The sequence below is a fragment of the Populus nigra genome, chromosome 19 (assembly GCF_951802175.1).
Source record: "Populus nigra chromosome 19, ddPopNigr1.1, whole genome shotgun sequence".
In the NCBI taxonomy this organism is placed as follows: Eukaryota; Viridiplantae; Streptophyta; class Magnoliopsida; order Malpighiales; family Salicaceae; genus Populus; species Populus nigra.
In genome coordinates, this window is record NC_084870.1 from 9,218,414 (window position 1) to 9,233,047 (window position 14,634).

General features: G+C 35.8%; 2 protein-coding genes across 11 annotated transcripts; both read left to right on the top strand.

Moving 5' to 3' along the window:
- Positions 1–2,780: 2,780 nt before the first annotated feature.
- Positions 2,781–4,896, top strand: LOC133679245 (transcription factor bHLH113-like). The gene is made up of 5 exons (XM_062101786.1): positions 2,781–3,236; positions 3,314–3,445; positions 3,559–3,624; positions 3,769–3,867; positions 4,122–4,896. Exons 1-5 carry the CDS (start codon positions 2,901–2,903, stop codon positions 4,290–4,292), a joined length of 804 nt encoding a protein of 267 aa, XP_061957770.1. The 5' UTR covers positions 2,781–2,900; the 3' UTR covers positions 4,293–4,896.
- Positions 4,897–5,279: 383 nt separating this feature from the next.
- Positions 5,280–14,135, top strand: LOC133680427 (DNA repair protein REV1). Of its 10 annotated transcripts, none has more exons than XM_062103376.1 (12): positions 5,280–5,561; positions 5,815–5,959; positions 6,039–6,154; positions 6,244–6,320; positions 6,987–7,474; positions 8,386–8,529; positions 8,794–10,910; positions 11,418–11,478; positions 12,068–12,246; positions 12,868–12,960; positions 13,077–13,424; positions 13,528–14,135. In XM_062103376.1, exons 1-9 carry the CDS (start codon positions 5,374–5,376, stop codon positions 12,107–12,109), a joined length of 3,378 nt encoding a protein of 1,125 aa, XP_061959360.1. In that variant the 5' UTR covers positions 5,280–5,373; the 3' UTR covers positions 12,110–12,246; positions 12,868–12,960; positions 13,077–13,424; positions 13,528–14,135. The 10 variants fall into 10 exon arrangements, with proteins under 10 accessions (XP_061959360.1, XP_061959357.1, XP_061959356.1 ...); XM_062103373.1 differs by having other exon boundaries at positions 13,546–14,135; XM_062103372.1 differs by having other exon boundaries at positions 12,868–12,978; positions 13,077–14,135.
- The last annotated feature ends 499 nt before the right edge of the window (positions 14,136–14,634 follow it).

A 14,634-nucleotide genomic window follows, 5' to 3' on the forward strand; every position in this document is an offset into this window, starting at 1 on the left:
GCATTAAAATGATCTAAAAATACCAAAAACTATTAATTTAAAACAAATTAAAATTTAAAATTTAAAATTTAAAATTAAAATTTTTCAAAAACATTTTTAAAACTCAAAAACAAACAATCAATTCAAATCCGAAACTTTTCTATACTAAAACAAGTGACATTCTTTACGGAGCTTAACACTTCGCCTGTTTGGTGATGTGGTTCTGTGTGAGATTGAGATTGAGTCGCAAAAATATATATTTGGTTAAGTTAAAACGTGGTTTTATTTTGATGAGACCCATCATAAATTGAAGCTGCACCTCAAGTTCAATAAAAGCAAAAAAATTGAGCTTTGCAAGTAGCAATTCACCTCAATTTTTCTAGAATAAAGAGGAACGTCGGGAGACGAAACATAAATGAAAAGGAAAGGTTTAACGGAGGCCAACACAAGAAGAAAAATGAGCACCACCGCCTACCTTCCTCGTGCTACAAGAATCGCCTTGAGTCACAGTCGACAATAGCAACACCACCATCGGAAGGGAGAAAACCACGCAAGGTAGCCTGTTGTTCCCTTTCTCCTTCTTCTTCTCCAGCTGTATTTCCCTGTCTCTCACTGTTCTGCAAAGTGAACAGTGGAGAGGTGGATAGTGAATTAATTATTTCTTCACTGTTCATGTCCTGGACCGGATCCAACCCAAACCTAAATACATTAGACCAAGTTCGACCCAGTAAAATAAAAAAATCCAACAAAATTTATTAGATATTATGTTTTATTCGAAAAACTAGTATTTAATATTATTCAATGGGCACTGCATAATTGCATTAGAAGAAGATCGCATGATGACGTAACATTTGTAGAATTTAATCGCAATCTCAATTTTATTCCTGATGATATTTTACCTAATATTGTTGCACGCTCAGGAAGCCATGAAAACTGTAATCCTTGTCGTATAATTTTCGTACGTGATGAAATTGCAGATAGTTTAATAGAACAATAAAAAATATTTGATATAAAGTATTGTTTATTTCATGATGTAATAACATCAGTTAAATCTATAATATTTTAATTAAAAACCATCAATATTAATATATGTTTTTTTAGTTATTTTACAACCTAAATTTGAAAAGCATTCTTAACCAAACACATTAAACAACTTTTTGTTCAACCTCAATTTCAACGATAGTTTTAACCAAACATATATTTTAGTATTTTACAAAACTAACTTCAATTTAAAGTACTTTTTATGAAACAATGTTTTTCAAATCACAACCACAAAAGTTACCACAATCTCAAATATACCGAAATCATGTCAATAGTAACAAGGCTCATTTACATTTTTAACCCAAACTCTTTTTCTTCTTCTTTTATTTTAGCCTCATTATTTTTTTTTAATCTTCTCCATGTTTTTTTTTGTTAGTAATTATCCAGGTTATCTATAAATTTACTAAATAAATTAACTTATATTAAAACAGATTTTGTATAATTTAATTTTAAACTCAGGTCAAATAAGGGATTTAGATGATGGGTTTTTTTCTTTATTTTTTTTAATTTCATCTTTATATTTTTTAAAATTGTGAGTCGGGTTGTCTTTGAACCAACTAGATGACCGAGTCATATTAGGACAGTTCTCACACAGTTTATTTTTAAACCGAAGCTAGACAATAAGTTGATTCGAGATGTTTTTTTCTTGTTAATTCCATAATTTTTCTTCTCAATTCCTTTGTTGGATTCTTTTTAATGGCCGATCGAGTTGTTTTTGAACTAATTAAGTTGATTGGTTATGTCGATGCAACCTTTATATAATTTAATTTTAAACCTCTATTGTACAAGAAGTTAAATAAACAGATTTTAATATTTTTTTTCTGATTATGTCAACCCTTACACGATTTAATTTTAAACTTATATCGGACAAGAAGTTAAATTGGAAATTTTCAATATTTATTTTTCTAGTTATGTTTAATAACAACAACAGATAGTTATTTACAAACTAAATTTTTTTTTATAATGTTGAGTAAATTTTTTTGTCATACAATAAAATTTTAATCCAAGGTGTAACTATTTACAAGACGAATGCTTGGATGAAGGTTAGGAGTCTCATATCAATCGAGTGGAACACGTAATGCTGGTCCATCAGATTTTAAAAAAATCTCATCCAGCTAGCAATGTTCAATGATGCCATGATTATAAGAGCGAAATAATTCAAAAGTTTTTAAGGATTGCTCCTACTCAATCTATAATTTTAATGCTCCTTAACTTGTGAAAAATTAACTAATTAATTAATACCACTGCATACAAGCATCTAATTACCCTTGACAGGGGCGTGGGGTGGCAGCGTCTGAACAAGTGTGTTTAGTAATGAAATGCTTTATAAAAGTATATATTAATAAATTTTTTTATTAAAATAATGTTTTTTAGATTTATTTTTATTTTTAATGTTATCTTATTAAAATCATAATTTTTTTTTTAAATTATCAATTTAATATTTTTTAAATAAAAAAATATTTAAAAATTCTTTAATTTAATAGTTTGTGCAAACACGTTGAGTCGAGTCAGTTTCGTTCTAACCAGCACCCGTCGGTGCATGGTCGTGACTAGTCTGGTGTCTGAGCCAGGCAATGAAAGAAAGAAGGAAAGCTAACAGGGATTTTAACCAAACCGAATGCTTTGAAGGGCTAAACCACGGTTTTCTCGGGCTAGGCGTGGTTGACTGAAACACTCCGAAACCCAAAGCCAGTATTGGAAATATCAAAGGCCCCCACAAAACTTCACTCCCATTCTACACAACACATTGGTCACTTCACTCTCTCTAAGTCTAAGGTAACGGCTGCTACCCCTGTCCTGACCACACCACCACACTCACACAAACAAAGAACGCCATTTGTTACGCACTGTATTCTTCGTGATTCTAGGCTTTGTTTTAGATGTCTGGGAGTGAGAGTTTTCTTGAGGGGAGCCATCTTGTAGCAGAGGGCAATCCTCCTAGTTTGTCTGAGCTGCTCTTCTCTAATGATGATGAAGTGGGTGCTGGTGTTGATATGGCCCATGCCTCACGTTTCTCTTCCACTGGAAAGTCTGCAAGAATGCTCTCTTTCGGGGGGTATACCCATCAGAATGAAAGTGAAACTGTGATGTTTAGTGAAGCAACAAAGACTACCCCTCAAATCTCTGGAGTCACATGCAGTGACTCATCTTCAGCTTCTTCTGGTAACAACTGCAACGGTACTGTTAATGCAATCAGTACCGTCTCCAAATCAAATGTTAGTATCTGGTTGAAATTTGTTTATTTTGCTTTTGGATTTTTCTGGTCTTCTCTTTATACTTGCTAGTTTTGCAGAGAAAAAGAAATGCGTCAAGCCAAGAAGTAACAGCGAAGAGTACTAAAACAATAGCCAAAACTAATTTGCCTAGCCAGAGAACCAGCAAAAAGACCAAAACTAAGAATCCCAGGTCAACCGGAAATGCTAAGGTTACGGTTTATAGTTTTTTCTTAATTTCTAGGATGTACCTGCATGCACGCTGCATATAATTCTTTAATTTTGACGAAAGTGCACTGATCAGCTTGATTTCCTTTACTGGCAGGTGAAGAGAGAGAAGGTCGGAGACAGAATCACTTCATTGCAACAGCTTGTATCCCCCTTTGGCAAGGTCCGAACTGCACAAATAAGTTATTTTTCTATATTTAATTTGGTCAGGATTGTTTTCAGTATAGTTCAAAGAATTTTTTTATGAAGAAAATTGGCTCTGGCTTCATGCTAAGTAAAGATGTCATTGGGAATTGAAATTTAGCAGACAGACACAGCTTCAGTGCTCCATGAAGCGATGGGATATATCAGGTTTCTGCAAGATCAGGTTAAGGTCCTGTGCTCTCCTTACCTGCAAAATCTACCTGTAAGTACCAAAGTACAATCATTTTTTGTCCTTTTTTACCTCTCTTAAAAACGACTATATGAATCCACATCTTTGCATCTGGATCCACCTTAAGTAGGTCCCACTTACTCTTGACTAGATCACACGGATCAAGTGAAAATTTTGACCATGGTGAAACAAATTTGCCTTTGTGGTAAAGAGTCAGACTGCTATTAGTATTGATATTGACATGGCCTTCTGTTATTTCTTTTTTTACTATGGTAAAACCATGCTAGGAAGGCGGAGGGATTGGAGTAAAGGAGCCAATACAGAATCTGAGCAGCAGGGGGCTGTGTCTTGTCCCAGTGGACTGCACCGTTCACCTGGCAAGCAGCAATGGTGCTGATTTCTGGTCACCTGCCACTACTGAAAAAAACCACCCATCATTCTCATCAAGTAAACAGTGAATCTATTCTAATAGTTAATTCTCTGCCTATATTTTTGAGAGCCAGGTAGCTCAAGGTGGAAAAGGGTCAAAAAGGGTAAACGGACATGGTAGTAAAAATACCAAAGGACTCGTGCATGGTGGAGAAGAACCAAGCGTCGGGTGCAAAGGGGTTCTCTGCCTATTTTTGATGTAAACTAGGCGAGACTTTTGGGAAGGTACTGGAAGGTGGAGAAGTGCTCTCTTTGTTTTGGGGTGGCAGCCTCTTTGGCATAGTTAGCTTTCTAACATGGATCGCACCTGTAAATGTTCCCGGCATTACTGATATCAATGCCATTTTTGGTCAGAAGGGTTGGTTGCTAGTCTAATTGTTTCTTTTACCTGGAGTATTTGCTTTTTAACCCTCAGGTCGAAGTTTTTTTTGAAACTAATACGTGTTAAAAAGAATATTTGACAAACTTGCGTAGTTTAAAAATATCTGGAGAAAAAATAAAATAATTCTTTTCTGTACAGCTGGGAACAATGCAAAGACCGTGTTGTTATTAATAATTTCATTGAATATGCGAACATTATTTTTTATTTTCGAGGGATTATTTTTTTATATTTTCAACAGTGTAATCTAATTTTTTTTTTTAAGTGTTTACGATTGTTTCTATTAGTGCAACCTACATTATGCCATAATAAGATTGTGCGTTCGAAACAAAGCAATTCCAAGTTCAAACAGCGCAACTTTAATGATTTTTTTTTATGTTTTTAAATTATTTTAATATTAAAAATAAAAGTTTAAAAAATAAAAAAATATTTTTTTAAATAATTTAAAAATTTTAAAAAACTCAGGTTAAAAAATAATTCTCATTTAAAAAAAAAATATTTTTTTTAATAATAAAAAAACTCAGGCCGGACCATGATCCTAGTCTGCCTAACCCATGGGCCAAGCGGCCCGTATATCCTGCATATAAAATCAGGACTTCACTTTTGCCGTTTCATTTAAAATTTTATTACACACGAATAACAGAGAGTCAAAAAGCTTCTCCCGCACTCCATTTGGATTCTCTCTATATATCTATCATACCTGAAGAAAAAAAAGTAAAAACGGAAAGAAAATGAGTTTTGATTCTTCGCGATCCTCCTCTGCCAATTCAAGTCGAAAATCAAAGAGAGGTTTGAATAATTCGAATTCTTCAAACAATAAAAATAGCAAGCAAAAAACCCCCGGCATGGGTTGGGGTGCCAACTCACTCTCCTCCTCTCGCTCCTCCTCTCGCAGCTCTCCTTTCTCCAATTTCGGCAGGTCCTCTCTCTCTCTCTATATCAATTTTTTTAGTACTTTTCAAGTTTTCTCTGATAATTTAATTTTTCTGTAGAACTTGGAATTTCACAAGAAATGAACATGTTGCTTGACGTTCTTTTTAATGTGCTGCTTAATAATTTCTTAAAAACATACCTTAATTCAGATTTAATGGAACTTAATTTGTGAATAATGTTTTGTTGATTGTGTATTTGTGTTATAATTGTAATGTTTGAAAAAATAAAATTGGGTGCAGTTATATGGTAGAGAAGAATAGGAAGCTTCAACATCAGTTTGAAGCAGAGGCTTCCACTTCTCACCATTCTGGTTCGAGTTCCGGGAAGCTGATTTTTCAAGGAGTCTCTATTTTTATTGATGGTTTCACAATTCCTTCGAACCAGGTTAATTTTTCAAACATTTCGTTTTAATCTGCGATTCCTTACTGTTTGAATTTGTGTTTGATATTTACATCTGCTTCAGGAACTGCGAGCTTACATGTTGAAGTATGGTGGGCGATTTGCGAATTACTTTTCTAGGCATCAAGTTACGCATATAATCTGTAGCAGTCTTCCCGATAGTAAAATCAAGAACCTGAGGTTCACACTGTTATTGGTTTTATTTTCTAAAACCAGTAAACATGGAATTGGAATTAATTTTTCTTTTCATTGCTGGTAATCCAATGCAGGTCATTTAGTGGTGGGCTCCCAGTGGTCAAACCTACATGGATTTTGGATTCTATTGTTGCTAACAAACTTTTGAGTTGTAAGTTGCCTGTTTTCTTGATCCTGACTTGTTATTATAGATGGCATAGTTCTTCAATGGAGAGTAGAAATAAGCAATAAGAGAACTTACCAAATCTAATTTTCTAAAGAGAAATGTATTAGATAAAGGACTAGAGGATTTTTAAGTGTAAGTGGTAACCATGTTGAGGTTGCATTCTCCTTGTTTTCTCTATCAATGCTTAAAAAAGCAGCGTTGGCTTTGTTAGAAAAAAATGCAGGGGTGGGGGCAGTCAGGGAAGTTTTTTTTTTTTTTTAAATTTATTAAAAGAATTGAAATAGGTGAATGAGTTTTCCTTCTTTCGAAAGAGGAGTTTGACTGTTACTTGGCAATGGGGCACCTTCTTTTTTTTGCCGAAATATTGTCCACCTACATGTATCGACATTAACTTGTTAATAGCCAGCAAGTCAATAACAGACATATCTTGATCAAAATCCAAAGATTAATCCGTGAGAGTCCTTGATAATGATTGAAATGTAAATTCTTTTGGCAAAAGGGTATAACTAATAAAGTTTCAAATTTGATGAGCCATTGCCCTGAGTGGGCCTGAGGGGATTCTGCCCTCTCACTTTCTCTGATGTTTGAGGAGTTAAAAGTATGTTAAATTCATACATCTTGACTCTATGGAATTTATTGTGTTGTCGCTAGGGATTCCTTACCAGCTCAACCAGCTTGCTAGTAACCAACCAAAATTATCAGCCTTCTTTACCCTGAAAAGTAACCCAGTCCCAGAGAATGTTTTGACTGATGAAGTTTGTCAAGTGAACCTGGATCCAATTTTGAAGGGTGGCACCACAAAGGATGCGTATATTTCCGAAGTGGATGAACCTGTGAGATTTGCCGAGCAAGCCGGCAAACTACTTGATGATCCTAATCATCAACTCAAGGAGCTAAATAGCAGTAGTGGAAAATCTGCAGAAGTAAAGATGGCAGAATTTGGTAGTAGTGATGCAGAATATGGAAACAGTGTAAACAGCAAGCATCAATCTGGTCCAGATCAATTTTCTTCGTCAGTTAGTGGCTATTGCTTACACAATCAAAGTTCGGATGGATCACTGAGTTCAGAACCTAGTGGGCCTTCAAATCAACGTCATTCAACTCTTGGGGATCCCAATTTTGTGGAGAATTACTTTAAGGTACTGGATTAGAATACTGACTGTGCACTATTGAATAAGAAGATTGCTGCCACCCTGCACTTCTTCTCTACTGTTTTTATCTCCTTTAATTTATATTCTTTTAAACCATGTGCATGAATGATTACCTAGAACCTGAGCTGGTCCTCTTAAAATTGTAAATACTTATTCTGGTATTTCTTTGTGTTTGTTATCTTGATGCCTTATCAATGTTTGATTTTTTGGGAATTGCAGATCTATATGTTTCTCTCATCAAGCTTAATATGATTTTCTTTCTTCTAACAAAAAGGTTTGTTTTGTCAGGCTATGCCAAAAGGTCACGGTAATACAGGCCTATGTGTATGCTGAGCAGAAATATTTATTGTTGAGGCATTTGATTGATACTTTCTTTGACTTTCCCAGTACTTGAGCCTTTCCCTGAAAGATCAGAGTTAAAACACTCAAAATTTTCAGCCACCAAACTGAAAATGACTAGTAGCTAGTTGGGTGTTACTGGCCAATGATGCAATTGTTTTCTCAGTTCTCACAACCCTGCCATATTAGAATTTTTGTTATAATTCTGCCTTTTAGATTTTTGTTACTAATGAGTACTGACATGGCATCCATCACTGCATAACTTTATTATTCTCAATCTGTTCCTCTCCACAGTATCCATCCTATGTGTTTATGGATTGCGCATTTAATTCTGTTTATTAGGAAAGTAAATTTATTATACTAGATTCATATGCATGTAGAATCCACAAATGCTTCTACTTAAGGACATTGAATGCATAATTTTCTTGATGAGTCATTTTTGTCATGTGATCACTCTCTTGACATCTTGTGAATTTTCCATTCCTCAATGTGTTGATAGTTTAGGGTACTCCCATGGTGCCTTCTTTGGTGACGTGCTGACCAAACTTTGGTTCTTGCAGAGTTCAAGGCTGCACTTCATAGGAACCTGGAGAAGTCGGTACCGTAAGCGTTTTCCTAGCTCATCAAGTGAGTTTAAGCGCAGAAGCTCAGATCTCAACACCTCTGATAATTCTAACAAGTCAACTATTATCCATGTTGACATGGTATTGTTTTTGAACATACTCCTGCTTGTGTCTTCTTTCCTTATGAATTAGTTAAGGTGCTCATGCAGCTGGCATGAATTGTCCAATAGTTCCACCTTATCTCCATTTTCAATTTTAGCATATAAGCACTGTTGATTTAGTAGTAGTATGAGATTCAGAACTGTAAAAATAGTTGGACTTGGATGTCATTCAGATATTTTTTTTGTCTTCCCATATTTCTTCATTTTGTTTTCTTGATGGTCATTGACTTTATATGCTGCACAGGACTGTTTTTTTGTTTCTGTAGTCATCCGGAATCATCCAGAGTTACATGATAAGCCTGTAGCAGTATGCCATTCTGACAACCCAAAAGGAACAGCTGAAATTTCATCAGCAAACTACCCTGCCCGAAACTATGGAGTTAAGGCTGGGATTTTTGTTAGAGATGCCAAAGCCCTTTGTCCGCAACTTGTCATTTTCCCTTACAATTTCAAAGCTTATGAAGAAGTAGCTGATCAGCTTTACAACATCTTGCATAAGCACTGCCACAAAGTGCAGGCCATAAGCTGTGATGAAGCATTTTTAGACATCACGGAAAAAGATATGGGAGATCCTGAGCTTTTAGCTTCAACAATAAGGAAAGAGATTTTTGACACTACAGGATGCACTGCAAGTGCTGGGATAGCTGGGAATATGCTCATGGCTCGACTTGCCACTAGAAGTGCTAAACCCAATGGTCAATGCCATATCCCTTCTGTAAGTGTGGATGAGTATCTACACAAACTTCCAATTAAGGCACTTCCAGGAATAGGGCATGTTTTGGAGGAGAAGTTGAAGAAGCAAAATGTTTGGACTTGTGGACAGTTACGTCTGATATCCAAGGAATCTCTTCAAAAGGATTTTGGACTGAAAACTGGAGAAATGTTGTGGAACTATAGTAGAGGAGTTGATAATAGACTGGTTGGTAACATTCAGGAAAGCAAGACTATAGGTGCTGAAGTCAACTGGGGTGTCAGGTTCAAGGATTTGCAAGACAGTCAATGTTTCCTATTAAATCTTTGCAAGGAGGTTTCGTTCCGTTTGCAAGGATGTAGATTGCAAGGGCGCACATTTACCCTTAAGATAAAGAAGACAAGAAAAGATGCCGATGAACCTGCTAAATATATGGGCTGCGGGGACTGTGAGAATCTGAGCCACTCCATGACAGTTCCAAATGCTACTGATGATGTTGAAGTTCTTCAAAGGATAACAAAGCAGCTCTTTGGGTCTTTCTGCTTGGATGTCAAGGACATTCGGGGTGTTGGCTTGCAAGTTTCCAAGCTTGAAAATGCAGACCCTTCTAAACAAGTGCTTGAAAGAAACTCTTTGAGGTCATGGCTCACCTCTTCCTCAGCAACTACTGAAAAAGGGTGTAGCGTCAACAGTATGGACAAAGAGAGGGCTAGGATAGATTCTGAGGTGAAGAACATGATTGGAACTTCAGGTCAATTATTTCCTGACCACACTGGGTTTTCTGCTCAAGTGGACAACGATTCATCAAGTGGTATTTCAGCTCCACCACCTTTATCTCATCTTGATATGGGAGTTGTCAAGAGTCTTCCAGCTGAACTTTTTTCTGAGTTAAATGAAATTTATGGAGGGAAGTTAACAGATTTCATTGCTAAAAGCAGTGTTGCAAGTGAAAACACCAACAGTTATCCTAGCACCCCTTCAGCTGAAGGGCAAGAGCTTGCAGTTGATGGTGGCGAGGGACCTCTTGCATCTGATATGATTCCCCTTGACTTCATAATGGTGGAAAATAGGGCAAAACAGCATATGATTGAGGAAGCACAAGCAGCGCCTTCTGGGGCTGTATTGCAGAATGAGGCCATTTGCTCTGTAAGCCCTAACAACACTGATTTGATGCCTTTATCTCTAAGTCAAGTGGATGTATCAGTGTTACAACAATTGCCAGAAGAATTGAGAGGTGACATACTTGGACAGCTTCCTGCGCACAGAAAACAAGAGTTGACTTCAAATGCTGGATCACACCCTCTTTCAGAAAATCCTGAGGGAGCTTTGATTATTAAAATCACTGAGAATCAATCAAATTCCATTGCCTCTGTTTTGAATACTAATCTTTGGATTGGGAGCCCCCCATGGTGGGTTGATAAGTTCACAGTCAGCAGCAGCTTGATATTAAAGACTTTGGCAGAGTTGTATTACAAACTGGGATCAACTGGAAGTCTATCTCCTATACTGCAACGCATAATTTCTGAATGTCTATATCCTTTGGATGAAAATAGTGATGCTTGTGATGAGGAAGCTACATATGATTTGTGTGAGCTTTTCAAGCAATATGTTAAACTAAAGATGGAGCTAGACCTCGAAGAAATTTATGTTTGTTTCTGTCTTCTTAGAAGGTATGTGCATGTATCTGATTGGTCTCTTTCTGTGTCTCTCTGTCTCATGTGTGCATGTGCATGTGCACATATGCACCTGTAGTTCTTGCTTCTCTCCAGTTCCTATCTTTTGCAAGTTATTGTTGCTAGAGTAGGTGCAACTAGTTCTTACCTCTGTAAGTCGGGTTTGGTAAGATTGATTATAAAGAAAAGGTATTGGTAATGCAAAATTAAGCATTGCATTTTGTTACCGCCTTTTTTGTAGTTGGTCTATCATATTGAAATAGTCTTGTATGTAAATTTCTCTGTTTCTCATGTTTAATTTTGATTTTATTGCTTATGTTAAGTGTGGCTTGTTTTATGGTGGCTAATTATGTTTGCAATATTGGGCTTCATGAATGATGATGCCATTTTATTTCTGGTCTTAATAAGCTATACTACTGCTGGATTCATGCTTTTTATTTATATGGCAAATTCTTATTCAAATCTTTGATATGTATCGCTAATGAAACTTCAATCTTGCCTCAGGTTGACGACCAAGTCGAAATTCCTCCTACAAGTATACAATATTGTCTTTCCTTACCTTCAGGTTAGCACACCCACTTTTTTATTGATTCTGTTGTAGATGTTTTGCATTTATCGTGGAAGCAATTTTATCGTGGTTATATAATGATGCATACAGTTTCTCTCTAAAATTCGTATTTGAGATGTGTATGAATAATATATATGACAGTTGGTTAGAAGATTTGCTATGATTTAACAATGCTTTGTGGTTCCACCTAGTTGTATATTTGATTTTATAATACCCTATCAGGACCTGTTGCCACATTGAAAGTAATTATTGCATGTTCTTGGGCTGATTGTCATTTATCTCAAGTGTTTTTGTTTACTTTTTTCATGCACAATAAGAATTTAATCCTTTTGTGCTTGTATTGTGTCCTAGCATCTCTTCTTTTGTAGTTGGTCTATCATATTGAATTTAATCCTTGCTGAGGATTTTGCACTTTAGGAAGTTCAACTTGGTGTAGCTTTAATTTTACTTTGAGGTCTTCATTTGTTCTTCCCTTCTTCCACTTTTTTTTGACGCCTTTATGACTTATGAGCCTCTTTTCTTTTATTTTTCTTTTAATCCACAATTGGAATTCTGACTTCATGTTCCTGTGACCTCAATCTTCTAGGCATCTGTTGGAGAAAATTATGGAGGAGGTTTGCATATTTAACTGATTTATTACAGCCTTTCTGAAAGGACTTCATAATTCCACCCATTTCCTACAAGAAGCAATTCATGGGGAAGAGTTATCAACCATTTACTTTGCTATCCCAATTTGGGGTCTCACAGTGTTAACCAACCCTAATGGTAAGATCAAATCTGATAGTTAGTAGCTGTGTTACGATCAAATTATCACGAAGAAATCAATTTTTTTATGGTTTTTCTTGGTGTTTTGAGGATAACACGTGACTTGAACATGGTATTTTTAATGGCTAGAATGGACAGAATAGAATAGTGTTAGTCAAAACACTGCACCATTTGAAGGTGTCAATCAAAAAAGCTTCCCATTTGAAGGTGTCAATCAAAAAAGCTTTAATATAGGGGGTGTTTGCACAGCTTAGCTACCCACAACATTATTGTGATTTCCATGGCTGTGCCATAAGCTTTATCTTTGTGAAAGTGTCTGCATGATTAGTCTCTCCCAGAATGCCAGGCCATCTTAGTTGAGTATCGTCTGCCTTCTCATTAATTAATATTTCATTCAATGATGGTCTGATTTCTTAACCTTTCACTGGATTTTAATATGAAGCTTTGCTGATCTCATGCCATTTAATGATTGCATGAATTGATATTTGGTAGCTGTGAGCCTGTGAGTTGATTGAGCAAAACTGCAAAATCTGATCGCCCCATCTTGCTGTCATGAAGAATGACTGTTAACAACTAGTTTAGCACAGATTTGCTCACCATGGTTTTGGCTTCTCATCTCAGGTTCCCAGAGATGATTGAACTTCTGATCTGCACTCATCTTTGAATGGATTTGCACGTGTTCTCTTGGCTTGAGACTCATTACCAATCTTGCAGGTGATTCGCCGAGTGAAAGTATACCCTGAATCACTGTTACTATTTATAATGCATTCAAATAAAAATTCATGTGTTCTGGAAGGTTTTGATTTTCATCCCTTTTTTTCCAATTGCAGCTATGTGGTTTTGGAATGCTTTAGGCATTTAAGCCTTCTAAGATTGGTATTATTGCTCCAGGCCTGAGTATTCATAACTTATTGGGCACGCCTGATGTTGATATGGAGGATCATTTCTGTAATCAACCTGAAGAACCTGGGCTGTGTTTATGAAAGGTTGACCCGGAACTTTGCAGAAACTATCCAAACTGAGTGGAATGGGTCAGAACAGGGCTTGCACATCCCAGTGTTCATTGTGCTACAATTGGATCATTGGTGCCGGCACTTGGTGCATTTCATTTTCATAACCACCCTTGTGCAGTTTCTGCTGGCCCATGAGCATTGTCTTGGAAACACCTCAGTTTAAAGGTAGCCTTTTTCTTCCTGGTGTGAATCCTCACAGATTTCCTCGATTTATAGAAAATCCAGATTATAATATACTAAATGGTTCCTTCCGAATTGCTAAGCACAGTGGGGTCTTAAATTTCAGAAATAGTTTTAGCGATTGAAGGAACAGATCAATAGACATGTGCATCATCACAGTGTATCAGTTCAATCCATTGAAGTGCAAAGGATGTTACAAAGTCGCCCATTGGAGTTAGATGGGTTTAATGCAGCACCGATAATGAATCGTCTTCTTGATGGTATGGTGCTACAGTTAAAAAATCTGCATTGTTGGTGGTTGGTGACTATTTATGCTGCATGGAAGCTACCGGCATTCAAGTTCTTCTTCATGTTCCTTCAACCTGAATGAAAATCTAACCGAATCCGTCATTACCCCTGCGGCATGGAGATGGTAACAACGTTTTCACTAGCATCTTAGTTAACCATGAGCATTAATATTCAGTCCTTGTTTGTTTGTATTAAAATGGTTTTCGAAAAAACACTTTAGACGCTTTCCGACCGTTCGGTGGACGGTTACTTAGAAAGTAAGTCAATAGAATGTGTTGTCCAGTAAAACGAGAACACAAGGGTTTTAGAGGGTTGTGTGTTTTTCCTGTTTTAAACTTGGGAAAACACTTTCCCATTTTGCTCGGTACATATTACTACTATTTAAACTATTTTGAAGTTTATTGTTCATCAATGTTTGTTCTTTTTTAATTTGCAATATTAATTATAAATAAATAATGATTAAGATATACTTCATTCGAGTTATGGAATATTTATATTTAGATATTGGTTTGAGGTATGGGAAACACTTTTCATTTTGTAGGTTACATGTCAGCTTTTGCAATTGATTTTTCAATGTACATCAAAGAGATCAAAAAATGTTTTTCAACTCATTTTTAATATAATAAAAGAATTGATTTTCCAAGTTTATTTTCCGTTGAATAAATGAGGCCTAAAAAAAACTAATAATTAAAAAATTTACTATTTTAGAAAGTTTAATAGCTCTAAAATGTTGTTTTTCTAGTTCATTTTTTTCTACCCAAACATCATATAAAGGATTTCTAATTTATTTTATAATCAAACATCATAAAGTAATTTGTTTCATTGAAAATTACTTTTCTTGGAACTCTTTTTAAAAAGAAATTAGGCTAACAAAAGAGTACTCGATAATTATATTGATAGCACTTTA